The 26,985-nt window shown below is 35.0% G+C and overlaps 1 protein-coding gene across 1 annotated transcript in view; it reads right to left on the bottom strand.

Annotated features, from left to right (window-relative positions):
• Positions 1 to 5,806: 5,806 nt before the first annotated feature.
• LOC148654895 (A disintegrin and metalloproteinase with thrombospondin motifs 20) overlaps positions 5,807 to 26,985 on the bottom strand; it is a 169,460-nt gene continuing 148,281 nt past the window's right edge. The window contains exons 31-39 of the mRNA XM_088644799.1: positions 25,685 to 25,855; positions 24,509 to 24,709; positions 23,766 to 23,895; positions 22,345 to 22,439; positions 22,145 to 22,239; positions 21,488 to 21,621; positions 19,468 to 19,559; positions 17,049 to 17,153; positions 5,807 to 10,671 (exon numbers count right to left, since the gene is read on the bottom strand). Coding sequence (XP_088500925.1) covers positions 10,582 to 10,671; positions 17,049 to 17,153; positions 19,468 to 19,559; positions 21,488 to 21,621; positions 22,145 to 22,239; positions 22,345 to 22,439; positions 23,766 to 23,895; positions 24,509 to 24,709; positions 25,685 to 25,855 — 1,113 coding nt within the window. The 3' untranslated portion in view covers positions 5,807 to 10,581. The remainder of the gene's footprint in view (positions 10,672 to 17,048; positions 17,154 to 19,467; positions 19,560 to 21,487; positions 21,622 to 22,144; positions 22,240 to 22,344; positions 22,440 to 23,765; positions 23,896 to 24,508; positions 24,710 to 25,684; positions 25,856 to 26,985) is intronic.

Raw genomic sequence — 26,985 nt, 5'->3', positions numbered from 1 at the left:
AGTGTAGTGTATGTATCAATAACTCACAGACTACATAAAAATAAAAAGATTGAATAGACCTAAACCATAGACAAACAAAAATATGTGGATTATCTGATTCAGGCTATAATGCCCTGTTGTTCAGAAGACGGGAGGAAAAAAACAAGTCCTCTGCACCGTTCAGTGGGTAACATTAATAAAACGTGAATGTGATTTAGGGAATTTATCTCATAAAAGCAATAATCTTAAGCATGATGATGTTATTCTAGACGTAGAAAATTATATTATATGTAAGCTTGCACATTTCTTAAATTTGAATAGTAAGAATATAGTATGAATAGTATGCCATAAAATTATGATTTATAAGCAGAATTCTATTTATTTATGCTTCAGGATTGTTGAACAATGTACTGTCATACTTCAATAAACTATTAGTTTTATAAATTAAGGCACTAAAACGTTTTATGAAATTAAAAAGTAAAACATTTTATTATATCTTTCATAATTGCTATTTAGTGTGTACAATGTTATGGTGTATAGACCTGTTCAGTGCTGCACTGTTGATTAAATATCCAAATATCATCAGCTTGTGTCTGGCTCATTTTAACTTTTACCTTATCTAATTTTATTATCTTATTCCATTTTAATCCACCTGGTTCATTTGAAACAATATTTTATACAAAAATGTATTACAAAAGGAAACAGATTTACTTAGAAGCATTAGAAGTGAGTGTCATATTGAATGCTAAATAAAGTATTCCAAACATAATCAATTTTCCTACTGCTTTCATACAATACAGGGTCACGGGAATCTAACCCAGCAAGCTAAATAATATGTTCAGGTGGGTAGCTGCATCAGCATGCATAGGCTGCAAAGGAACAAGTAATAGGTTTATTCCGTACTGAGAAGAGAGAAAACACAACGGAAAAGGAAACTCTCGTCTGAAGAAGGTGAAACACCCTCACCCTCACACCTGAAGAAGGCTCTACGGCCAAAATGTTTTCTTTCTTCTCTTTTCAGTATGGAATAAACCTATTACTTGTTCCTAAATAATGTCATGTTTATTTAGCTAATCAATTGGCGCCATCTGGCTGTAAGCCTGTGTTTTTTCAAAATCATTGGTAAGCTTTCAAGTATTGTATATACAGTATTTTTAAAATTTTCAGGCATCAGATTTAGTCATATTGCTTTACTTAGTAATGTATATACTATGGAATGTTGTCTGCCTGTAATCAAAGCTTTACCTCTATTCAAATTAGCCCTCTTTATTTCATGCAGTAGGTTAGTGATTTTCCACAACAAATCTGCTAAGAATTCTGTAACCCAGAAAACCCAGAAAAACACCTTTTGGAAATATTGTATTGACTGCAAATCAAACAGACTTTTAAGTGTAAAAGGAATTTCTACTTGTAATCATCTTTTGGATCTTCAGTGGAGAAACCACTTTTCTACAGAAAATAGAAAAGATAACATAATGCTGTGGAGAAGGATTTGTATGTTTTATAAATATAGAGGCCAATTCAAAGTAAAAATGTGTATGACGTGACTCAGAAACACTACTAATTTAATTGAATTGGTAACAGTGTGGTTTTCTGGGTTGCCTTTTAACTGGCAGGAGTTTGATACCTCGGGTTGAGGTAGAGAGCTATAATATCTTTTTTGTCTGTACTGAGATGTTGGTCTACTAACGGTTTTAACCTCTCCTGAAATGTATTTACATAATCCGGGATGTTATTGGATGTCAGCGGTTGAGTCTCCCAGGGTCCTCAGGGAATGTCGAGGATCCCTCAGTGTTGCCTTCCATAAAGTAACTCAAACAAGGAGAATCCCATCAAGGTCTGGGGCACTTCCGGGATGGCAAACATTAGCACGGGTAGAAGAAGATCCCAGTCCTTTTTTCGGTTTGAGACTTTCTTTAAGATCTGTTTTAGAGTCTTATTAAACCTCTCCACCCAGCAATCAGTCTGGGGGTGATATACTGAAGTTCTTAAAAATTTTACTTTTAAGTGATCTGCGACCTTCTGCATCAGATGAGAGGTAAATGGAGTTCCCTGGCCAGTTAGTATTTCTTCAGGATGACCGACTCTGGTGAACAGATTTACCATCTCCCTAGTGATATTTTTTGCTGAGAGCCCTCCGAAGGGGTATAGCCTCTGGATATTGGGAGGCATAGTCAACGATGACTAATATGTATTCGTGCCCCCTGGCAGTTTTTGGTAAAGGACCTAAAATATTCATGGCAATACAGATGAAGGGCTCTTCAATCACAGGGAGGGGCTGCAATGGTGCACGTAGGTGGGGCTTTGGCGAATTGAGCTGACAGTCAAGGCGAGTTGTACTGTAATGCCTGACGTCAGTGTACAGTATATGCCTTGCCAAAAGAACCTTTTTAAGACCCTGCCACAGATCGAGATGTCCTCCCAGCAGATGAGAATGAGCCAGGCAGAGTATGAACTGTCGGTGCTTCATAGGGACCAGAACCCTATCCTGGTCCAGCCCATTACATTGATATAAGAGGTCATTCTTGATGAAAAAGGAAGTTGATTGCTTTGGCGGCTTTCGTCAGGTTGCCTGTTCAGTTGTACTACCTGGGCTCTGGCATTGGTAAGGGTAGGATCTTCCGCTTGGTCTCAGGGAATTTCAGCTTTTAGGATTCCCATTTCCCAGCTGTCAAGGAGGTCTGTGTGGGATGAAGAAGCCTCAGGTCTCCTAGATCTAAGAGGGGAAGAAGGAGAAGAGGCTTCAACATGAGGGTCAGTCTGGGTGGCGATCCCCTTTCCACCACTTTTACCCAGTCCACAGACATCTTTCTCTGTTTTTACCTTTTTTTTCCTCAGCTGCCTCTCATTTCTTTAAAGAGCCGCTTCCCATTATTTTGTTTGTTCCCATTCATTTAAATGCATGATGTAACTTTCTTGTTTCAAAAATTGTTATGGTATTAGAAGATGGTGATAAAACTAGCACCTTCTTCAGATGTACTTGCAACCGCAACATTCTATAAAATTCTCTATTGTTCTAGAAACAAAGAGCCATCTACATGTGAAGAAAATTGTTGTAGAAATCTTACAGTATGTGTTCATGTTTTTTTTTTTATCTGAGCTCATATTTTCAAAATGTCAAATACTATTTTTAATTAACTTCTTCTTGGTAATGTCAATAAGCCTACATACTGTATCATATATCTTTAACAACAGATGCATTTATCCTCTCATGGATACAAACAGAATAGTTGAATGCAATTAGCTTTCTACATACATTACCCTACTCCATGCCATTTCACATGGATATGAAGCAGGTATCTGTTACCCCAGAGAAGAAAAATATATTGTATAAATACAATTAAAACACATACTGTAAAATACAATAATGCATTGCTTTGTACTAATAACTAAATTGTAATAGTAGCTAAAACTAACCCAATTTGATAAATAACACACAAAAGTCTGCCGTGTAATTATTTTTTAAAGTAATCAGCCAACATTCAATACCTTTGTATGAAAAAATAAGTGCACCCCTTAAGACCAAATTGACAAAGTTTCTGATTTTATCACTTTATGATGATCAACATCATTGATCATTTGCACATGTTTTGGTGCACCTTTTTCAATATTCTTTCTTAACTGTGATGGGAGAACTAAGGGTGCACTTACTTTTCCATACTGAATTATATTGAATTATTTTCTAAATGATGACAAAGTAGAATTTGTGTGTGTGCTATTTGTTAAATGAGGTTAGTTTGATCTAACTCTTTGTGATGACTAGGTGAAGGTAAAATATGTCTGAATAGAGTAAGCCATGGGGGGAATAGTGGTGCAGTGGTTAGCATTGTTGCCTTGCAGTGCTGGGAGGCCCAGGTGTGTTTGTGTGTGGTTGTGTGGAATCGCATCTTCTGATCCAGGGTTGTGGTGGGGGGAACTAGAGCCTTCCCTGGCAAGCAATGGAGCAGGGCAAGGTACACCCTGGATGGAACATCAGTCCAATTCTGGACAAACACACAGACACAAACACAGACGTGCACACGCTCACACCTAGGACCACAATTTTCTCAGAAGCTAGTTAACCTGCCAGAATGTTTTTGGACTGTGGGAGGAGACTGGAGCACACAGAGAAAACCCACCCTAACACAAGGATAAACAAGACCATGCACATAGCACTCCAGGTCCAGAACTGAGCTCGAGGCCCCAGCACTGAGGCAGCAATGCCACTGTGTCGCCCACCATATTGTTGCATTTGATTTCAAGAAAAACAGTGATATTTAGTTGTTGTGATGCAATACATTATTTACTGCAATTAAATTAAGAAACTGAATAACATTATTTTGGTTTTTACATAGTTATGGAGTAATTGTTATGTTATCAGGCATTTTAGATATCTTTATATTTCGTTGAATAAGCTTTTCTTTCACAGTGACATGACATTTTCTGTCATATGTCACTGGCACTATAGTGAACAGATGAGTAAAAGCACACTTGTATCCAGCAGAGGGCATTGTTCACTGCATTCTGAGTTCTGTCCTTCAAAAGGCTTCGAAAACATATGCATAACTTCCACATGATTCTTGGGAGTCACTAAAATTTATAGAAGATTGCTTAAAACGGCACAAACTCAAGAGAAAGGCTTTTGTACTGCTTTGACAGGAATATAGGTTTATTCCTGCAATGTGTGACCTACAGTATGTATCACTTCCACATGATTCTTGGGAGTCACTAAGATTTCCAGCAGATTGCTAAAAACTGCACAACCTCAGCAAAAAGGCTCTTTGGCTGACAAAAGAATGCAGCAAGACAATACAAATTCCCGTTCTAAGTTCCAATGCAATCTTGGTTTCATAAGACCAAGGAATGTCAAAAAAGCTTCTGCGCTATCAAAATGTGGTTTTGTGATAGTCTTGAAAATCTTTCCAAATCTGTTGAACTAGATCACCTTTTATTTGGACAGTACAGTTTTTATTGAAAGCATATTAAAAATGTCCCGCAGCTGTTTCTAAATGTGGATTTATAAAAATAATTTTATTTCTGATTACTTTTTTAACCATCATCAAATTCTTTCTTACTGAACTAAAAAAGTTTTTTTTCTGTTTTTGTATTATCATGATGACATCTTCACATTACAGTAGGTTATATTGATGTTTAGATTTTTAATGTTTTAACAACGATAAAATGGTAAAAACAAACATATAAATACAAATCTATTCCAAAAGGGCATTACATATTAATAAAGCATTAAAGATTGACTGTTAGAATGTATCAATATTTGTTTTGATATATTTAGATACTAGCCAATGGATGTATTTGGAACAATTCATATGTTTAAATATTATTTTTTATTATTCTCAATACCACAAAAGTACAATATATGCATTAAACATCACTTTATTACCATACATTATGAATCTGCTATACTTTATTCATACTTTGAAAGATTTCCAATGGCTGGTTTTACATACAGTACTATCAAAAACTGCCAGTATCGCATACATTGAGTCATGAAAAAGGAAAAGTACATTCCTCAAGTGGTGATATTTTAAAGACTGTTTGTTGTCCCTTTTGAATTGTAACTTGAAAAATAATTTGTATTAACAGCAATGAAAGTTACAGTTCTCAAAAGATAGTTTGCACATAATTAAAAATGATACTAAATAAAAAATGACAAAATTCCAGACAGGTTCCAATTCCAATTCTGTGACAGGTATCTTCATTTTACAAGTGGAGCCTTCTCTCCACAATTGAAGGCAGGAGACATTCTGACAATCTGACAATCCTTCATATTATTAATACTACTGAAATCATTTACTGGTGAAGCAGAAGCAAATGAGAACTCAAGCTATTATTGGGATAAAGACATTTTATTTATTGTAAAGTACAGTTAGTACAGCAAAAATAACTAAAACATCTGCAAATATCCTCACAGCAATTGTCATCTTAGCACCAAAGGGATTCCTTTTCACATATATTACATACATTAGAATGCGTGATTCATTTTAAACAATTATGTTTTCTTTGGATAAAACAAAGCAAAAAAGCACCTTACTTCATATATAAAATGTCCATTTAATATTTAAAAACACAGTATAATCTTCAAGTATGAATTATAAAAAAAACATAAATATCTCATAAGTTACAAAACCATATTGTTAATAATTATAAAAATGTATACAAAGAGTTTTCCTAGTTCAGACTTCCTAGTTCATTTTATTACAAAATTTAAGGCACATAGTGCATTAAGTTCTTCTTTAATTTCTGATACAGATCTCCTAGGTAGAACTGTCTATCACAAAAATTATGATAGCCAAAGTTCATATAGCTGCTCACTGAATTTAATCAGGGATCCTTTAGTATTGCTTAAAAAGGAGGTGCATTGTCAGACACAAGCTTTCTAAGTTGCAACCTGGACACTTTGGTTAAAGCTAAACATTCCATGTAGTTTAAGTGGAACACTGCAAAGCACCTTGTTCAGTAAGAACATTTGGTGTTATGTATATTCTACTATATGCTGAAATCTGAGGAATACGTATTAAACACAGATAGAAGAGTGGATTTGTGAATAGTAACTTTGACTCAGTAACTTCATGTGTTAAGATTAATGTTCATATTCTTTTGTCAATGAGAGGTAATTACAGTAGTTAAAAGCACCATATACTGTAGCAAATCTTTTCTGTTCAGTGGTTACAATCATTCTATAAAAAGTAATACTTTTTAAGCAACTTAAAATAATGGCTTCTTAGCTGGCAGTGTTCAACATTAAATGTATATACATAATAGCACAGAATAAATACAATCAAACATAAATATTGTACACCATAGTAGTATACTGTAAATTTGTGTACATACATGCCTGTGAGAGGTAGGGGTGTTATGCAACGGGAACCCAGCAGTGTATTGTTTATGATCTACAAAGCTTCTATAGGCAGGAAAAACTAAGTTTATCATATTAATCCAGTGTTATTAAAAAAGAAAAAAAGCACAAGAACTGGCTCCAAAATCAAATATCTCACATACTGATTAAATGCTGATTTTATCATGAGTGATCATTGAATAAGAACAAGTGCATACATTTAGCCATCGACAACCTAGTATGTCTTAAATGCCAATTATACATGAGTGCTGGGATTTGATATAAACTATAAACACTCCAGCAAACATATCTTCTCTGAAGATGTATAAAACTGTACTGCAAGGCACAAAAAAGTACTTGTTACCTTTTTTGTTTGTTATGGTGTAATGTCACTTCCCCTCATTCAATAGTGTGCTCAAAAGCTGTGTGTGCTAAAAAAGTGACAGTTACATCCGAAAACCACAAATAATACATGACATATCACAGGTAACAACTAAGGAAACAAATGGAAATTCAGAGGACCTAAACTTTCTATTTCTTTAAGGTAATAAAACTTATCTATTTAGTTCTTCAGGTCAACTTTTAAAAGTTCTGTCGAGAGTTAGCGCATGTAGAAGGCCTTTCCACACACCACATGTTTGGCATATGACAAAACCTCTATATTTTAGCATTATAATGCCATATTTTAGTTTTTGTGTGACAAAGCTGTAATGTTTAAAAAAAACATAGAATGAAAAGCTTGTAGTAACAGATCCTTTCAAATTTGGGGAAAAAAACTGAAAACAATAAAAGTCAACAAGATTCTAGTCCTCTGGACATAGGTAACAAATGTTCGTTTATAATGCATTTGTAACACAGAAGGAATTTGTCAATTGTACTTGGGCAGCACATGAAAGATCCCATGTGTTTCCTTCATTCTGTTATTTTGTGGCCTAAAATTCTATCGTCTATTACTCAAAACAAGTACAGTAACTCAGAAGTAACTCTTGTAATAAGTTTCATTGATCAACACCTTTTTTTTCTAACACTGCACTATAGAGTTTGATGCAGTTTGGGTGAATAGGCCTTCCACAGAACTACTAACAAATGTATATTTATGAATTTGATTAGAATTATCTTTGTGCTCAATTCAAACTCAGCTGTCATAAAATTCATAAATATGCTGAGATGACATTACAAAACTTTTAAGCACAAAATACTTTACCTCTTCCTTTCATTAAATGTTCAAAATGTCAAAATCAAGACAGTCATATGTTTATTTCACTCCTCTTATGACTGAGTTTTAAACTCCCTTTAAAGTACCTTAACCTTTAAGAAACAAGAACATTTATGTTCTTGTAAACATAAATGCTGAACATGGTGCTTGCAAATCTAGATAAGCTAAAATTAACATGATTTATCTGGGATCTCCCACACTAATTTTTTACATCACACCTGGATGAACACAATACAATAGGAAAGAGGATTTTGATGGTTTCACTGCTAAAACAGGTTCCCTATTAGCCCAGAAATAACCTGCAAGACAAAATCTTTTTTATGATATCAGTAACAAAGGAATTAGTTCAGATGCCAGTTTTTACAGCAATTCCTACAAGGTTTTCTTAAAACGTAGAATAGTTTTAACAACATACAATACAGCAGGGGTGGCCATTGTTAGTCCTGGAAAGCAACTCAATAGCAAGTATTATGATTTTAGTTCCAAACTCTTAATAAAGTATTTAATTTATTTACTGGGTTTAATTACCTTCCAATATATTTTATGAGTGATGATTTAACAATATAAACTTTCTACACAAACAGTATTGGTCAACACTATTACAAAGCGGTAATTTTCTGTGGTTTGAATAACGTACTAGGTTATTTAGAAAACTCTTCACGTAACTTGGCATAATATACTAATCTTGAAAATTCTAGTTCAGTTACCGTTTTCTTACACAAAGTAAATCAATTCAGTCCCACACAGCATGATTTGCCTCTATATTTGCTCTTTCACAATTGTTATACAGTATTTGCTTTCTCAAAAATTGGTTTTAAAGAGATCTCGCATAAAGTTATACAGTTACAAAGTGTGTGTTTTTCTATTTTGGAGCAACATCCCCGCAACCACACTTTGGGAGAGAATAAGGAAGTGGAGAAAGTTTCCGCCAATCCATTTGTCTTTTAACGTGACAGGGACACTCGTGCCCTGTTCCAGAGGCCGAGAACTGATTGCAGGAGAGTCACGTCTCTCACTGACAGCACCATAAGCCTGTAGAGTTGGATTGTAAACTGGGAACTGGGAGAACCCTGGCTAACTAATAGCCGTCTGCGTGTGCCAGCACCTATCCTCCGCTACTTGAGGAATCCCAGTCAGTCAGCTAGCGAACCTGTGAACATTGAGCTCAACCTTCTTTTTAAGTGAGCGACTTTACTAGTTGAGCAACTCAAGATGTCTCTGGACTCTAGTAATACCTTGTATTTCTGGGGAATTCTGGAAGTAAAGGTCTCAAAAACAAATGGTCTGAATTATTTAATGTGCACAAAATAATGCTTCAGTTTGCTGCATGAATGGCCATTGTTCTCTCTCAATTTTCTTGAGAGAGATAAAACAATACAGTAAGTATGATTTCATCTATTATCTATTGTAAAGGTTTGTAGCAACCCAGATACTGTGCCTGAAGCATAGAGTGTAAGGAGTGTCTTCACCCTGGAAAGGATGCTAGTTCACAAGCACACAGGGACAACTTAGAGACACAGTAATTATGTAAATACTAGTATTAAATAAACAACTGTAAGATGCTGAATCATGGAATGAAACGACCATTTGATAAAATGTTAATATACTGTATATGGTAAAAATGTCATGAGAAATGTCAGCGCAAATGTATTTGTTTACTTAACAGTTTCTTGTGGATCAATGTGAGGTGTTTGAGCATCTTACCATTAAAATTAACATTTTATGTCTTCTGTTGTAGAAGAACTACTTATTATTCTCTGTTGAAACAATACACATGATGCACTATTATATTTTAATAGTGTAACAGAGTAGAAGCACTTGGAGCTTGCAGGTAATATTTATGTTCTTATTTTCATATAGTTTGACTGTTTCAGAGACCATTTGTCTGTGCTGTCACTTCCCTGACCCTGTTTGAAAGGACGTAATTCAGTAGCACACAGTTCTGTGACATTTCGCTAGTGTTGTCATCCTATAACGTTTTTTTTTTTCATTTTAATGTATTTTATAAATATACATAATAATAAATTAATTATTTGTTCTTTTGGAAATATATTAGAAATGACCAGCATTCAATTATGGCACTGACATAATTCCCACATGTATATGTAAAACTGTACAGGGGACTTGTAACTTCATGTGTTACAAAAAAGATATCTGGTTTAAGAAAGTGAACTTTGTGGAAAATCTGTTATAAATTTTGAATTTATCTGTAGTCTCTGTGAGTCCCTTTGCATTAAAAGATAAAACCAATTGGTATACTAAGTATGACACCTTATATAAAATTGAAGTGCAATATTTACGTACCAATATGCAGTACCTGTGCATCTGGCAAATGTTAAGCATACCAGAAAGCTGGCACAGCATATGGGCCCATCTTCAGAAAATCATTTATGCTATGGCCGCTTTCATAGACAGACAAAGCACTCCTCAGTCTAGAGATGCCAGAAAGCATGATGATGCAGTATAAGCAGGCAAATGAATTCACAGACAAATGTGATTACATTCCCAGTAGATGCATTTGATTTGTTTCACTTCAGCTTTAGCTTCTTGTTCATAGCACTTGGAGAAGAAGACCAGTGGTAGTCTGAGGAATACATTTTCCACAGTATCCTCCACATCTTCCATAGATTCTGGTCCCGTCCTACAGACATAAGCAAAAAAACATTGGATTTGTATTGTATGCATAGACAACTTCTTCACTGACAAATCTGGCAAAAACACTTCAAAATATCAACCAGATATAATGTTCCATTACATTTTTAATCTGTTGCACATTTTGTCCCCAGCCTGCTCCTCTTTATCATTTACATACAACAGAATACTGTCATTAATTGTTTACTCAATGTGGCTTTCCAGCAGCTTGCACAACTATTAAAGCTTAAGAGGAAAAGTCAAGTATTCATTTATAGAAAATTTACATTTTGATTGTGTATTCAAATGTGTATTCAAAACATGCAAAATTACATGCATCAGACATACTGTAGTGACTGAAAAATGCAACAACACTAAAATACTAATGGAATAATACTAATGATACTAATGAACAAGAGTAAAAAATGATTTATATAACAATAAGAATAATAAAACTTATATACTGTAGAAGAGTGGTAGATAGTCAAATCAATATTTTTCTTTAAAAACAAATTTTTAAAACTCTTTCTGGTTGAAGTACAAAGACTTCCATCTTTAAGATAGTGAATGATGTATTTATGAACGTAGACACTTCTACAATATCCATTTGGTTCCATTATTTATATACTGTATGGTTCCAATTAAGTTTAGAACTGAACACTGTTGATTACATAATGCCAGATATTTTTTATTTAAATGTAATTTCAGTTGTTTCAACATTATATCCATGGTAATATTCCTTAACATGCCATGGACCAGAAAAACATGCCTTGTTACATTATTTACTAGCCCATTGGCCCAATTAGACTACCAAAGCACGTTTGTATCCTACTTACAACATGTTCATAATTCAGCTTGTCAGGTGATTAATTGTACATACATTACTGGCTTCCAGTAAAGTTTCAAAATGTTTTTAAAATTTTATTTATCTTAAAAAGTACTTAATGAGCTTAGTTCATACAGATGCAGCCATTCAAAGTGCGCGGTAAAGACACCGCAGTACAGATACCGCAGGTAAGATGACACGCGATACCGCGGTGCGTGATTGGTTGACCGACAGGGGCACTCGTGGTCCGTTGGTCTGTCGTAGAAAGACTTACTGTACTGTAAACGTCTTTACTGTGCCCGTTGTAGATATTGAATTTTACCACTGAAGGGAAATCTTAGTAGCTGAGCATAAAAAGAATAGGAGCATACTGTAACGCGTGTGAAGGCCATAAACGATATTAATTTTGGAACGTAAACATACAGTATATGGCTGGTCTTGGTACTTTAAAGAAAAAAATACGCACCAGTATTCCATTTCTCCCTAAACATTGTAAGCTTCGAAGTCTTTAACTAACGTGATACCGGAGTCAACAAGCATACTTTTAGAATTTGATTAAAAGGGAATATAATATGGAATCGCGTATCTCAATAATTTAATAACGGTATGATTATATCCGTGTACTGCGGCAGAGCTATGTAGGGCTGTTTCGCCTGCCTGATCATGTGAGCTCTCTTGTAGCCTACTGGTCTAGGTGCGTGCACACCAGCTGGTAGGTTGGGTGTTCGAATCCAGCTGGTTCTGGACTTTTCATTTTTATTTATTTATTTTTTAATCGCGTAACATAAACATATTACCGTATGCAAACTGTACTGTATACAGTATGTATATGTATATTTAATGTCTTAACTGTGCCCGTTTAATTGAATTTAAAAAACATATTTAACACGAACATTAAGCTGCTTACATCTTCCGCCTGAGAACAGTCACCCGTTGCTACCCAACGCAGAATGGTGATTGGCTGACACCATCTGACACCCCTCTGATTGGAGAAAAAAGACGTGCTGGTGTGCTATACCAGGAAGAGGATTTCTTTCCATTCAAAACGTGTATTTTAAAAGTTTAAGAAGTAAAAACCTTACAGCGTACACAGATTTCTAAACTGATCAGGATCGTTATCTTTGTCTCATGCATAATAATGTTCACCGCTCTGTCCAGCAAATTAATAATAAACTTTATTTTATATAGCTTTTTAAACGAATAAGTAATTAGATTGCTCATAAACCTAATCACTTGCTTTTTCTTTTTATTTAGGCTCAGATTTCAACTATAGATCGTATTATTAATAACCATAATAACAACCAACCAACAAAAACAACCATATAAACATAATACCAACCAAAAACATAGATAACAACCACAATACAAAATCAAATAATCAAACCATTTTACACTCGCAAAGTCATCCAATTATCATAATCCCGCCCCTTATGCAAAACCAAACCTTCCTCCCATCCCAGTTTATCCTGTTTATCATAAACAAAATCCACCTCAATTTTCAACATAAAGCATTACACAAAATCAATACCTCAACACTCCATACTCAACAACGATAATTCACAAACAGCCAGAACATGTAACTACACATTCCCAAACATACCTACTTTCCATAGCCCCGCCCCTTATGCAAAACCAACATCCCTCCCCTGTTCTCTCTCTCCCCTGGCGGTTGTAATTGTTTTTATTTTCAAATAAATTTTAGCAAAGTCATGTATTTTAAAAATCTTAAGATTTTTCTATTTATGTCTTTATTTAGTGGTTTCATTAGTGACAAAGGCTAAACTTTCTTGGAAAAATGTCTTTTATGTAAACCATGTTTGCTATTAATTCATTCAGGGCTAAAATATGTTCATTGTCTTCTAATGAAAGAAGGGTTCCTTTCGCCGTAGTCGAGAGCCTAGCCTTTAACTAGTAAGTACTGTATTTACTGGGTTTTTGAGGGGGGGGGGGGGTGTCTTTCGCTGGAAATCTCGCCTCCTACTTTGAAAATACCCGTGAAACCGGTTCAATTCGTCACAGCCAGCACTCCTGCAGAGAGTTGGGTTGTACTTGCAGTGTATACAGTACACGCGTTATGCTCTTCGTTAATGTCTGTGAAGTTTTATTTAATCTCTGAGCCATACTGATTCTTCTGGAAGCACACCAGTATTCCACTTTCTCCCTAAACATTTTTAGGATCAGAGTCTTACATGTGGTTATTTCGAAAACGTTTGTACGTGCTCCTTCTTACCATGTTACTGTTTACCGTTACTGACCATATTAAGTTTAAGTGCCTGTGGGCACTTTTCCTGTCCGTGGGGGGTGGACCGTCTTTCATTAGAAGGTTAGTCTGTTCTACTCTGAGAATGTAGGGGGGGTGGGGGGGGGTGGGAAGTGCCCGCGGTCATTTAATTAGTATTAAAATCTTAGTTATCTTTCTAGTTCACAGGTTTGCATGCATAATTTAATTTTGAAAGCCACTGAGACATCAGGTACTACTGTTGTATTTATGAAAAAGAAACAAAACAAAAAACATACTAACAACTGTGCCATCCTACTCCTTAGTTAATACATTTTATTATTCATAAACAGTTAACATTGTTAGCAAAATATTTTGAATTATATTTAACCCTATTTTTTCTTTAGTTTTGTATTTAACTTATTATATGATAGACTTAATGTATATTAATGTATATTTGAACAATGAAAATATATTTTTACAAGATTTTACATTAAGCACTTAAAATTAATATGGTTAATAATAGTAAACTGTAACATGCTGTAACAAGATCGGTTAAACTTCGAAGAAAATCCTTTCAGAGAAAATGTTTCAGGTGTGAAGAACAAACCTGTTCCCACACACCCTGCCCCCACTACCATTAGAATATACACAAACATTTTATTTTTAGCGTTTCATTCTGAGCAGAAGACCCTCACACCTGAAGAGTGCTGGCTGTGACGAATTAAACCGGTTTTACAGGTTTCAATCACAGATTGGGACTCAGTAAAGTAACACACAGCGCCAGTGGATTTGATAATACTGTACCTAACCAAAATCCGCAATATGGAAACAGAACCTGTGTAATTGTTGATAGATGATGTACTCGTAACATTTTTTCAAGACGAACTACAACATTTAAAAAATGACTTGTATGTACTTGATATCTCTAATCAATCCACGGGTCCCAGCACAAAACGAAAGTAAAACGCATACCGTTTCGCGCTTCTTATTAGTTGCTCAAAAGTAATTTGACCGTATGAAATGCATAATATAAACCTAGAAACATATACGTGAGCAGTACTTAAGCACTGTAGTATCGGTGTTAAGACATACCTCTCAAATACTGTAAATCAAGTTAAAAATATCTCAAGAACGATTCTGGTCGTAATGAAACCATGTTTCGTGTATGTTTTCTTTTTCATCTTGAAATAACTCATTTCTAAATACCTTTTTCACTGTTAACATCTTGTAGCAACTTTGCGACAAAATATACACTCTGACAGTTCATCCTGCTACCAACATTAAATAAAACAAATCTTAAGATTTCTATATTTATGTCTTTATTTAGTGGTTTCATTCGAAGCTTACAATGTTTAGGGAGAAATGGAATACTGGTGCGTATTTTTTTCTTTAAAGTACCGAGACCAGCCATATACTGTATGTTTATGTTAAGATTTCCCTTCAGTGGTAAAATTAGATATGAATATTCAATACTTAAATGGGCACAGTTAAGACATTAAATATACATATACATATTGTATACAGTACAGTTTGCATACGGTAATATGTTTATGTTACGCGATTAAAAAATAAATAAATAAAACTGGAAGGTCCAGCACCACCATTATGTTTATATGGTTGTTTTTGTTGGTTGGTTGTTATTATGGTTATTAATAATACGATCTATAGTTGAAATCTGAGCCTAAATAAAAAGAAAAAGCAAGTGATTAGGTTTATGAGCAATCTAATTTCTTATTCGTTTAAAACGCTATATAAAATAAAGTTTATTATTAATTTGCTGGACAGAGCGGTGAACATTATTATGCATAAGACAAAGATAACGATCCTGATCAGTTTAGAAATCTGTGTACGCTGTAAGGTTTTTACTTCTTAAACTTTTAAAATACACGTTTTGAATGGAAAGAAATCCTCTTCCTGGTATAGCACACCAGCACGTCTTTTTTCTCCAATCAGAGGGGTGTCAGATGGTGTCAGCCAATCACCATTCTGCGTTGGGTAGCAACGGGTGACTGTTCTCAGGCGGAAGATGTAAGCAGCTTAATGTTCGTGTTAAATATGTTTTTTAAATTCAATTAAACGGGCACAGTTAAGACATTAAATATACATATACATACTGTATACAGTACAGTTTGCATACGGTAATATGTTTATGTTACGCGATTAAAAAATAAATAAATAAAAATGAAAAGTCCAGAACCAGCTGGATTCGAACACCCAACCTACCAGCTGGTGTGCACGCACCTAGACCAGTAGGCTACAAGAGAGCTCACATGATCAGGCAGGCGAAACAGCCCTACATAGCTCTGCCGCAGTACACGGATATAATCATACCGTTATTAAATTATTGAGATATGCGATTCCATATTATATTCCCTTTTAATCAAATTCTAAAAGTATGCTTGTTGACTCCGGTTTCACGTTAGTTAAAGACTTCGAAGCTTACAATGTTTAGGGAGAAATGGAATACCGGTGTGTATTTTTCCTTGTGATATTTTAAGCTCTAGTTGAATGATAGGTGTCGCATTTTAAATCATTTTCGTAGCTAGAAATTATGAAACGCCCTGTTAAAAGCAAGGAAGTTTTTATGCCCCGTTGAAGTAAAACAAAATGCCTGACAAAGTATGGCTTGGACAGATTCCAAGTGCTTGTACAAATGTGCTAAAGAAATTATACTTTGAGTATACAGCTTGTCCAAAGTCATCCATTATTAATACTATTAGTAATATCTTCAGTAAAGGCTTTGATGCATAAATATTTCTGATAAAGGTAGGTTGTGTACTTCTGTCCAACTGAGCAATCTTGCTTTCATAATATATACCAACATTTTAATGACTGATGATTAACATGCTGTAATACACAGTTCCAAATTAAAGGCTCAAATGCTGTACATGAGAGGTTAAGCTCCCCCTGGCGGTTTTACAAGGCGACGCCGGATAGTTAGTCACGTGACACACGTGACACACGTGATACCGCGTGATACTGCGTGATACTGTGACACGCCCACCGGGGTATGCCGCGAAATACCTCACCCATTTTGAATGGCTGCATCTGTACTATCTACTTGAGCACTTGCTGCTACAGTATATACACTTCTTCCTATGCAGATTCCGGCCACCCCAGAAACAAACAGTAAAAGGAAGAAAGAAATAACTTTTTGTTACTTTGTTCAGTGTTTTAGAATAAACTGTCTTTTGCTGCCATTATAAATGATTTTTTTCCCATATTTTCATATATTAAGACTTAATGTTCACATTTTTGTACGAGTTGTTTCTTCTGTTCCTATATAAATAAGTATAAATAATTTAATTTATCAGTATAAATCAATAACCTTCAAATTTACCTGTGATCTGTGAACTTTGACTGTTGCATAGTTACCCTGTGATATCCACTTTGTTGATTCAGCCACCTTAAATCCGGTTCCTGTCAGGTTGATGCTGAACTGGCCCTGTAAATAAAACTCCAATTACTATACTTGAACAAAAAAATTACACAGCAGGAATGTAATATCTGCAATTCAATATGCAGATGAGGAAATTCCATAAATGTAAATCCAGATATTTTCTTTCTTGTGTTATATGATATGTACAATTTATGTGACAATTACAGCAAATAATGTGCTAGCTCTTAGCACTAAACTATACCTTGGAAGGACTAAATATTGGTGCAATAATTTTGATATGTTTAGATATTATAAACCCATGTTAATGGTCAGAGGGTTATGAAAAAGATTTACCTTCTAGCAACAAAACCTAGGTGGTGCCAGAAACAAGCTGCCCTACATTTCAAAAGTCAGACTTGTTTATCCAATGATCTGAGGAAATTGGTAACACATGAGGTTTGTCCCACTTCACATCTTTTTAAAAAGGGACTTTTTGTAAGGAGATATATATTTTAATGGAATAACTAAATTGGTGTTTGCCAACACTTTTTTTCATTTTCTTCAAGAATTATGTAACATGATTGTAATTGTTTTGTAACATTTGCAATGTGGTATTAATGCTGTTTTAGACATATTTAATTTGTTAAATTTACACTGATAGATTAAACCACCCACACACACATATACCGTATATACAGTACATGTTCAGGTGGGTAGCTGCGTCAGCATGCATAGGCTGCAAAGGAACAAGTAATAGGTTTATTTCATGCTGAAAAAAAGAAGAAAGAGAACACAACGTTTCGGCCGTGGAGCCTTCTTCAGGTGTCACCTTAAGAAGGCTCCACAGCCGAAACGTTGTGTTCTCTTTCTTCTTTTTTTCAGCATGGAGGTGTCACCTGAAGAAGGCTCCACGGCCGAAACGTTGTGTTCACTTTCTTCTTTTTTTTCAGCATGGAATAAACCTATTACTTGTTAATATACAGTACATATTATATATAGAATGTGAGAACCTCAATGGAAACACCATATTTATTAAATGATAGGATTCGGCCAGCCCTTTGCCTTCAGAACAGCTTCAGTCCTTCTGATAGTACTGTACTGATCCATTATTGAAGAAACAAAGCCTACAGTTCTTTGAAAAATGAAGGAGGTGGAGATTTACTCTTTACTCAATAACTCATTCAAGAACTTCCCATAAAGGTTCAATGATTTTTAGACATGGTTATTGAGGAGGCCAAGGGAAGTGTTTGACTTAAGACCGACGTTCATGAAACTACTCTTAAAACCATTTAGCAATGTGTATGGGGGTGTTATTGTCTTGGAATACTGGAACATCTTGAGGAACAGTGTTTGCACCATAGAGTGCACCTGGTTCCCTAAAATGGTTTTGTATTCCTTGGCTGGAATTCTACCATGCAGAGTAATAATTGTGCTCAATGGCTCCCATCAGATTGCTGCCCATAACATAACAGATCCACAACTATGTTTAACAATTGGAAACAGGCAGTGTGGGTTTAAGGCTTCCTTTGGCTTTCTCCAAACATAAACCTATCCAGATGTAGGTAAAACAGTAAAAGATGATTCATCAGACCATATCACTTTCTTTTACTGCTCAGAAGTCCAGGTTTGGTGATCATTACACCAGGTTTGGTGCAATGCTGTGCATTGGCCTTGGTTACAATGGATACCCAATGGCTTATAATAAATATAATCTTTGTCAAGCTCATGACATACAGTTTTGTGTTGAGACTGGGCCATGGAGGTGTAGATTCATTTCTGTGGTAATTTTTGAGGCCAGTGTTTTGTTTTGTGGTTTTTAGTGACTATTCTTGTATGTGTCCGTCCATCCCTGTCAGTGAGCTTTCCTCCTACCACTGATCCTCTTTCCTGAAGCTGTTTTCCCTTGTTTGGCATATGTCGTCTTGATTTTCATCATGATACTGTTCCCCTTGACACATTAAATAATTTTGCCGCTTCTGTGACTGACAAACCTGCAATTAGGGCACCAACTATGTGTTAATCTCTTATGTTGCTTTAGAAACTCACATAATAAAGTGTTGATTTCAAGACATCTTTTTTAATGGAAACATTATGCTAATTAGTACTGAAATTAACATAAAATTAATGTGTAGAATCCTTTTTAATTGTAATTAAGATACTCCAAAATATTATAATTTTTCAATAGGTGTTTCCATTATTTTGACCACCCCCTGTATCTTCACAATGCTATTTTATACAAAAACCTGTACAATGTTAATTTTTCTTAAGGGTTTCTGGATGAAACTTAATGCAAAAATGCAGATCAAAATAACATTTTTTTCTTTTTGAAAGAAGGACAAAAACTTTCAAGATGTACTTTCGAGAAACTTCAGTTTCATACCTGTGGGCACCTAGCAGCACTGTAGCAGTCCCCTGCTGTGGCAAAAGGAACTGGTCTTCCCAGTGGTGTCTGGGAGAAGAGGAGGTCTGTGGCTACAAAAGAATATACAGTACATGAAAGAACTACAATTCTGAAGTTTATTTTAAGAAATATGGTCAGTTAAGAACTAAAACAGTTGACATTGTAGATACTATAAATTGAATAACTTTTTACTCTGTTTCTTTGTAAAACTGGCAACTTGTATTTTTCAGTTTTACAATGAATTTATAATTCTGGTAGACCAACAACAAACTATTTATGTTGTGGTTAATTTTTAAGACACAAAAAAGAGCTGCTTTTAAAGGAAGATTAATCTTTGTGCATACTATTGCAAACAATGAAGAAAACTGAATGAAAGACAAAAAAAACATTTAAAGCTTAATTATAGATTCATACCAAAAAGCTCAAGACCCTTAAGATATTATAAGAAGTGGAGGTTACTATGTTTCAGGCAGGAAACACTAATCTTTCTTTTTTTAATAACTAGAATGCCTTCCAAGTAAATTAGAGTGTTCAAAAATCTTCCTGGAATGTTTCAACTATATAATCTTCAAAGCATCTTGAACTCATTATTTTTTCTACCTACAAAAAAAAGCACAAAACAAATGAGTAACATGCTGTCTGAGTGTTTCTCTGCTACAAACATATGTTGCCCCAAATGGACATGTGGCAGAGAACTGACTGCCCTGCTGCAAGAAAAGTTATGTTTTCATTCTTCCTGGAACAACTCAAGAATACCACTCAGACTACGCAATTCATGAAGATATGTTGTCATGTGCATGTATACTTAATTATTTTAACCCCAATACAGATATATCAGATTTAAAAGCAATCAAAATTATGAGCTATACCCTACTTGATTGGACTCTCTGTGGCAATTATGTCTGAACTACCTCCTATCAAATCTCTTGAGAGAGACAAAGATTACAAGGTCTTTAAGCAGTAAAGTACAGTTATTCATGAAACTTTTCTGAACAACTTTTGAAAATATGCCGAAATATAGCCTTGAACCAACATCTACTGTATTATAGTTGAGATATGCTGCACTTTCTGAAATTACTTTAACTTCACGCACGTCTATAGCCTTGCTTTCAAACATTTTCAGAATCCCTGTGGCAAACCAAATGCAGCAAAGTAACCTCCCCAAAAAACAACAGGAGGTTAAGCACCTATTTGTTTTCCACATTGGTTTTACTTAAAACCAGCATCAGCAGAGCAGCTTAGTAGTCATATTGGAAATCGTGGATAAAAATATCTAAAAATGTATAAAATGTGTTTGGGTAAAAGAGTTCCTTGAGGTTTTAGTTCAGCTTTAGGAGAGTCACACTGAGTCCTCAACTGTGAAAATGAGGAATATTTCATATAAGAGGTTCTAAAGGGCATTTAAACATGACTCCATGGTGTTTATTGAGGCCTGCTGTTGACTATATATTACCACATTACTGAATCTAAGCAGAAGGTGCAAAATTGTAATTTTGCCAGTGTAAACAAGTACAATGTGCACATAGCTATTAGTTTTTATTTTGACTGACGTAACTGAGGTGTCTCTGGAAAGGAACACCTATTTATTTTAATTATATTCACCACTGGTGTCCTCCTAGCAGAGCAAGGCTTTAGGTATACTAAAAATATTTTTAAACAGTGATTAAAACACTACTGAGCATTATTTTTAGATTTTTTTAAACAATTGTGAGTTGTGAGTTGTCATTTGTTGAGATGACAGCTTTTACTCACTGCCATTCATCCTCTATTCAAACCTGACCTACCTGTAATATTGCACCTGGGTATCTGTTATATATGGTGACAGACTAATTTGAAAGTAATTTTTGCTAATATGAATCCAGGAAGAACCTTTTAAGCAATAAAACATATTAAGAACAAGCAAAAAATCACTAAGAAATCAAACCGGAACAAAAAGATTATATGAACCAACACTTTAAAACTCATGACTACTACTTCCCATTGCCTGATAATTACGTACTTATTATCCGCATGGTACTGATATCCAGTCGAACCTTATGAAAAAGTGTGTATCCAGCTGCAGGGTAGTCATTTCTGCAAAAGCAATCTTGACTCCGGCTTCCATTGAAAGGGCATTCAAATGGGTTCTGCAACCTATCAATGAGAAAAAAGTTACTAATTCAGGCTCACTAAAATGTAATTCTGTTTGAATTAGTAGTAGTAGTGGTAGTAGTAGAAGTCATCCATGAGATGCACGAGACTTTGGACAGACTTCCTCTGTTAATGGTTCAGGTGGGTAGCTGCGTCAGCATGCGTAGGCTGCAAAGGAACAATAAAAGGTTTATTCCATGCTGACAAAAAGAAGAAAGAGAACACAACGTTTCGGCCGTGGAGCCTTCTTCAGGTCAGCCTGAAGAAGGCTCCACGGCCGAAACGTTGTGTTCTCCTTCTTCTTTTTTTCAGCATGGAATAAACCTATTACTTGTTCCTCTGTTAATGACATACAGCAGCTTCCTGGTTGTGCTCTTTCAATTTGGCACCATCAGAGGGTCCTGCGAACCACCAGGGTTTCTGTGTTCTTCTCCAGATAAGCGACTTGGAAGCCCTATGCATGCCACCTCAACTTTAAGATTATTTAATACTGTAAAAAGTCTATTTTCTCACCCAGAAGACATACCTGTATCCATATACTTCAGAGAAGTTGTCTGTCTGACCACTGCGTAAAGTCACATACTCTTTTGGATCACTAGACTGCATGTCGGCACAGTAGACCTGAAAAAAAAGTGTAATTGAAACACTTTCTTAAAATGCAAAGACAGCCACAAACATACAGTACCTGTCAGGTGAAAGTAAAATACTTATTTTCATATCACCTACCTGGAGAATTTTGTTTTTAATACGGAGAAAATATTCCCCTTCTTTTCGAGACCCTTCTTTAAGTTGTACGTCTTTACAGCTCGTGAACAATTCACCTGAAATGTTAAAAACAAATAACCATATACAAAAAAATCATGTCAATTAACATTAAATGTGTTGCTAAACAGTCCTTAATATATGTTGGAAAACATGCAATGAGAAGGAAGAAGAAATAATCTAGATCACTGCAACACTACAATAATAACAATTAGTAAACACAATTTCGATATTTTTTAACCTGTTCAACAGGAGATGATAATGTTTAATTTATGCTTCTTCACACCAGAAGAAGGCCCCACAACTGAAATATTGTGCTTCTTTTCTTCTCTTTTCAGCATGGAAGAAACCTTTACTTGTTCCTAATTTATGCAGTGCAAACTATGCTTTTGTTCACATAGAAAAGGCTGTTTATTTATCTTATTCTATTACTTTCACCACGATAACTTTCACCATGATTTCACCAATATCTATAATAATAATATAAAATATCGATAATAACTGAACATCATAATTAAAAGGAACAAGTAAAGGTTTATTCCATGCTGAAAAGAAAATAAATGAAACAATGTTTCGGCTGTGGAGCCTTCTTCGGATGTGTTATTGTATGTATGGTACATTATTATTTTTATCATTATAAGAATACATGATTCTTTAAAAGAAAGACTTAATTTTTACTCTTGTTCTCCATAACGTTTGTGGGGACATTCCTTGTGAAGCGGAAAGGTGGTTATGGTTTGCTGATTAGAATTTTTTTCTCATGTGCAGTTGCTTTCATCTGTACGGTTGACATATAATTTTCATTTACAATAACCAAACTTGGCTATGAGAATTAAAGCATTCCGTCCTACAGAAAATGGCAGTATCTCAGAACATTTGGACTTTATCATCCAGAAAGGAAATTTGCAATTCTTGGCTCAACAGCTGTATTGTGTTTCAGGTCAAAAGTGAAGGTTACTGTTACATTTTCTAAGAAATCTGAAAATATCCAATAATGGTTTCACAGAATTCACGTTCTAGGAAAAAAAAACTTTTTTTTTTTGCATGCATTACTTATTGCATGCATTACTTATTCTGACATATTAAGCACAGCCTAATCTCAAAATATATTTGGAGTCCCAAATTTATTTGACCTTATTACTAAAACTAAACGTATTATTATTTGGTTCTATTTTGTTGTCAAAACAAAGACACCATCTATTGTAGGTTTAAGTGTCATCATTTTATGTTGTAATATAATTTGCTGTTTTTTAATGAATTATTTTGCAAATTGATGTTACATTATCTTCTAATGACAATTTAACACAATAAAAGCAAGGCATCTATTAGGTCGAAGTAATTCAAGTAGGTAGCTATCTATTAGCTATCTAGTAGGTAGGTCTTACACTCTCGCTCTTGACAGGTAGCCCTGGATTCAGGCTTCTGGTTTTGGTCACAGCTTTCAGAAGGTAAACCTTTAGTGGTAAGGCACTCCACTCTTCTTTCCATTACACCTGCTCCACAAGTCATAGAGCACTGTGAAACACAACAATCAAATCCACATTAGTCTTAAAAGGTATGTAGTGACTAATATCTGACACATAATGAAATGTACAGTAATATCTATCCCATGTCAAGACTTGGGTGAAGTTAGTCTAAAAGGAGTATAAATATATGGCACACAGCTTTCAAATGGCAAACATTGACAAAAAACAAAGTCTTTAAGTGACATACATTCTCCAAGTGGAAACTCTTCAATATAAGAGCGTACTTTATCACACTTAAGTGTTTAGATAAAAACGGCAATATAATTAACTGTTAAATGTTGAATTTAACAAATGTTTAAGTGGACGTCAAACTCGAATGTTACACTTCCATTCTTCTTTGCATTAATGCTCCCTGGCTGCACAGAGCTCTGCACACAGCTTCCTTCATAAGTGATTGGGGATGTAATCTCTGACCAGCACTACCATTTCCTCAGCTAGGCGATCAACACTAAAGTATTAACTACGCTATCCTTTTTATTCGCCAGCATGTATAATCATGATTAAAATTTGACTGAACTTCTGAAAAAAAAACCCTTAGCCTTCTGCTTTGTTTTGGTTGATGAAACCCTCACAAGAAATCAGTGTCTGAGAAATATACTCACCTTACTCCAAGGACCAGCTTTCCAGGAGGCTGCAGGAGGACACTGCCTTAAATTACATTCCTGTTTGTCAGGGGGATATGGCTTTGGACAGTCAGCATGAGGCAAAGACTGAGGGTCATAGGAGTAAATATCCTGGGATGAGTGTAACTCTGAACAGGAAATCATTCGTTGTTGAAATCCATGTCCACAGCTTGCTGAGCACTGCAAATACACAGAATAAACACCCACTTGTCACTCACTTGTTTTCATCCATTTTCTAACCTCTTTTTCCAATTCAGGATCACAGGCGAGCTGGAGCCTATCCTGGCAAGCAATGGGTGAAAGTCAGGTTACATCCTGACACCCTGGACATCAGACCATCACAGAGAGACAGACACAAATACAAACACGCACATAAACCTAGGACACATTTTCCAGGAGGCAGCTAACCTACCAGTATGTTTTTGGACTGTGGGAAAAACCCAGCACCAAGAGGAAACCCATGCAAACACGGGGAGAACATACAAACTCCAAGCAGATAGCACCACATTTCTAGAACTGAACTCAGAGCCACAATACTGCAAGATACCAATACCTCCCTCTGCGCCAATGTGTCACCCCACTTCCAGCTTCTATTTACACTTTACAGAAAAAAACTTTTAAACAAATTTAAAAATATGTAATATCATGGTTTCAAGAAGAATTAGCATTTCTCTGAAAACTTTTTAATCAAATTGAAAGGAAAATATGTCCTGTGTGTTTGACCTTCAATATTTCAGAACATGTTTAAAAAGAAACATTCAATTAAGAATGCAAATTTATTGGTATTGTTATTGCATGCCTGGATTACTAGGAAAAGAGAAGAATTTGAGCAATGTTAGTATAATGCACTTAAACATTTTCTTAATTTAAATGTACAGCATATATATATATATGTCTTAGACATTCTTCACAGCTATTGTATATGAAAAACATTGTCAACTGGTATCTCCCTTTTTTGGATAGAGTATGTCAATTCATGTTCACACACATACCTGTACAAGAATTTCAGAATGTGTTTGAATGGATATCATGCTTATACACAGAGTTTCACGGAAAATAATGTTTCACTGAGGTGAAATGCATTCACTTGTGTAACTTGTACTGTATTGACATTATAAATATTTTACATTCACATCCATATCTTTGAAAAGATACCTGTGACCAGTCTCCTGTAATCCAGATGTATTTGCAAGATACAGTTTTGCACATCTGTGAAGATGTAGGTTTGGATGAAGAGTTGCAAAGGCTCTCATGCACTGGTTTCATCATGTGATCCACACAGGAAACCTTTCGTTTCATTGTTCCATTACCACAGGTCACATTGCACTGCAAAATAATGTTGTGAATCATAAATAATACACACATAACTTTTAAAATGGTAAATTTCCTTTTTAGATGATACAATTATAATATTACATATATTATTAGCTCCTAATATTACAATAACATTATATATTCATATATTACCATACATAAAAAACATATACGGTATCACAGTAAACTGTGGCTTATATCTTCTAACTGTATATAAGATATTTTTATTTTATTGTCAGTGTGGTTAATCTACCCTGTGAAGACACATATCTTCCAACAGAATTTATAATAAGATGATTGCAAATCTTCTTCGTTCAGCACTGCCACTGACAGAGTCAAACTGCTATTGCTTCATTAAAGTAACCGTGAGTTGCCACCAGAGCATATTTTTCTTTAATGGTAATTCTCATCTACATTTTATCCCTTTGTACTCCATTTTTAAACTGCAAAACTACATCAATCTCACACAATGAAAGATGAACCAACGGCCACACTTTATTCTTTTAGCTGTGTTTTAAATTGGTTGCTTTTCTTTAAATCCTAAATCGTAACCAGTGAAGCCTGACGTAGAGGTGTAGTAGGCGCAACCAAATTATTTGCTAGACTCCTGCATTTGCAGCAAGCCACAGGTTTCATTCTTGTTCAGTTCGTTAAGAATCACCTATCCAACTCTCTCCAATAGAACATTTGTGATGATGTTCTGTCACCACCCTCAGAGACACAGTGAATTTCCAGTGCTGACATATTCATCTGTATAGACAGTCAACCTCTATCCTCCATGGTCTCCATATCCTCCTGCCAGCCTTTCCTGTTACAACCAGAATTTCTAATTTCCTCTTTCCTCATCATACAGTATGTCCAAAAAACACAGAACAAATAAGCTCTGAACTCCACTCAATTATCAAATTTAACCCTAATGTTTAATTAAACAACTACAGTACCTGATAATTTGAGACATACAACTAAAAGAATTTAGTTCAATTTAGCAGTGCTTTTAAGATTATACAATAAGAAATAATATATATTACACAACATTTGCTTTATAAAGCTTGATTACAAATGAGTAATAAGATAATAAAAATATTTTCTTTTTACCACTATATTGCAATTAATAAATTGCATACTTTGTGTAATCGGCCACA

The sequence above is a fragment of the Lepisosteus platostomus genome, chromosome 9 (genome assembly GCF_059453375.1).
Source record: "Lepisosteus platostomus isolate fLepPlt1 chromosome 9, fLepPlt1.hap1, whole genome shotgun sequence".
Lineage (NCBI taxonomy): Eukaryota > Metazoa > Chordata > Actinopteri > Semionotiformes > Lepisosteidae > Lepisosteus > Lepisosteus platostomus.
The sequence above is the reverse complement of the archived record's forward strand: the minus strand, read 5'-3'. Positions and strand labels throughout refer to the sequence as shown.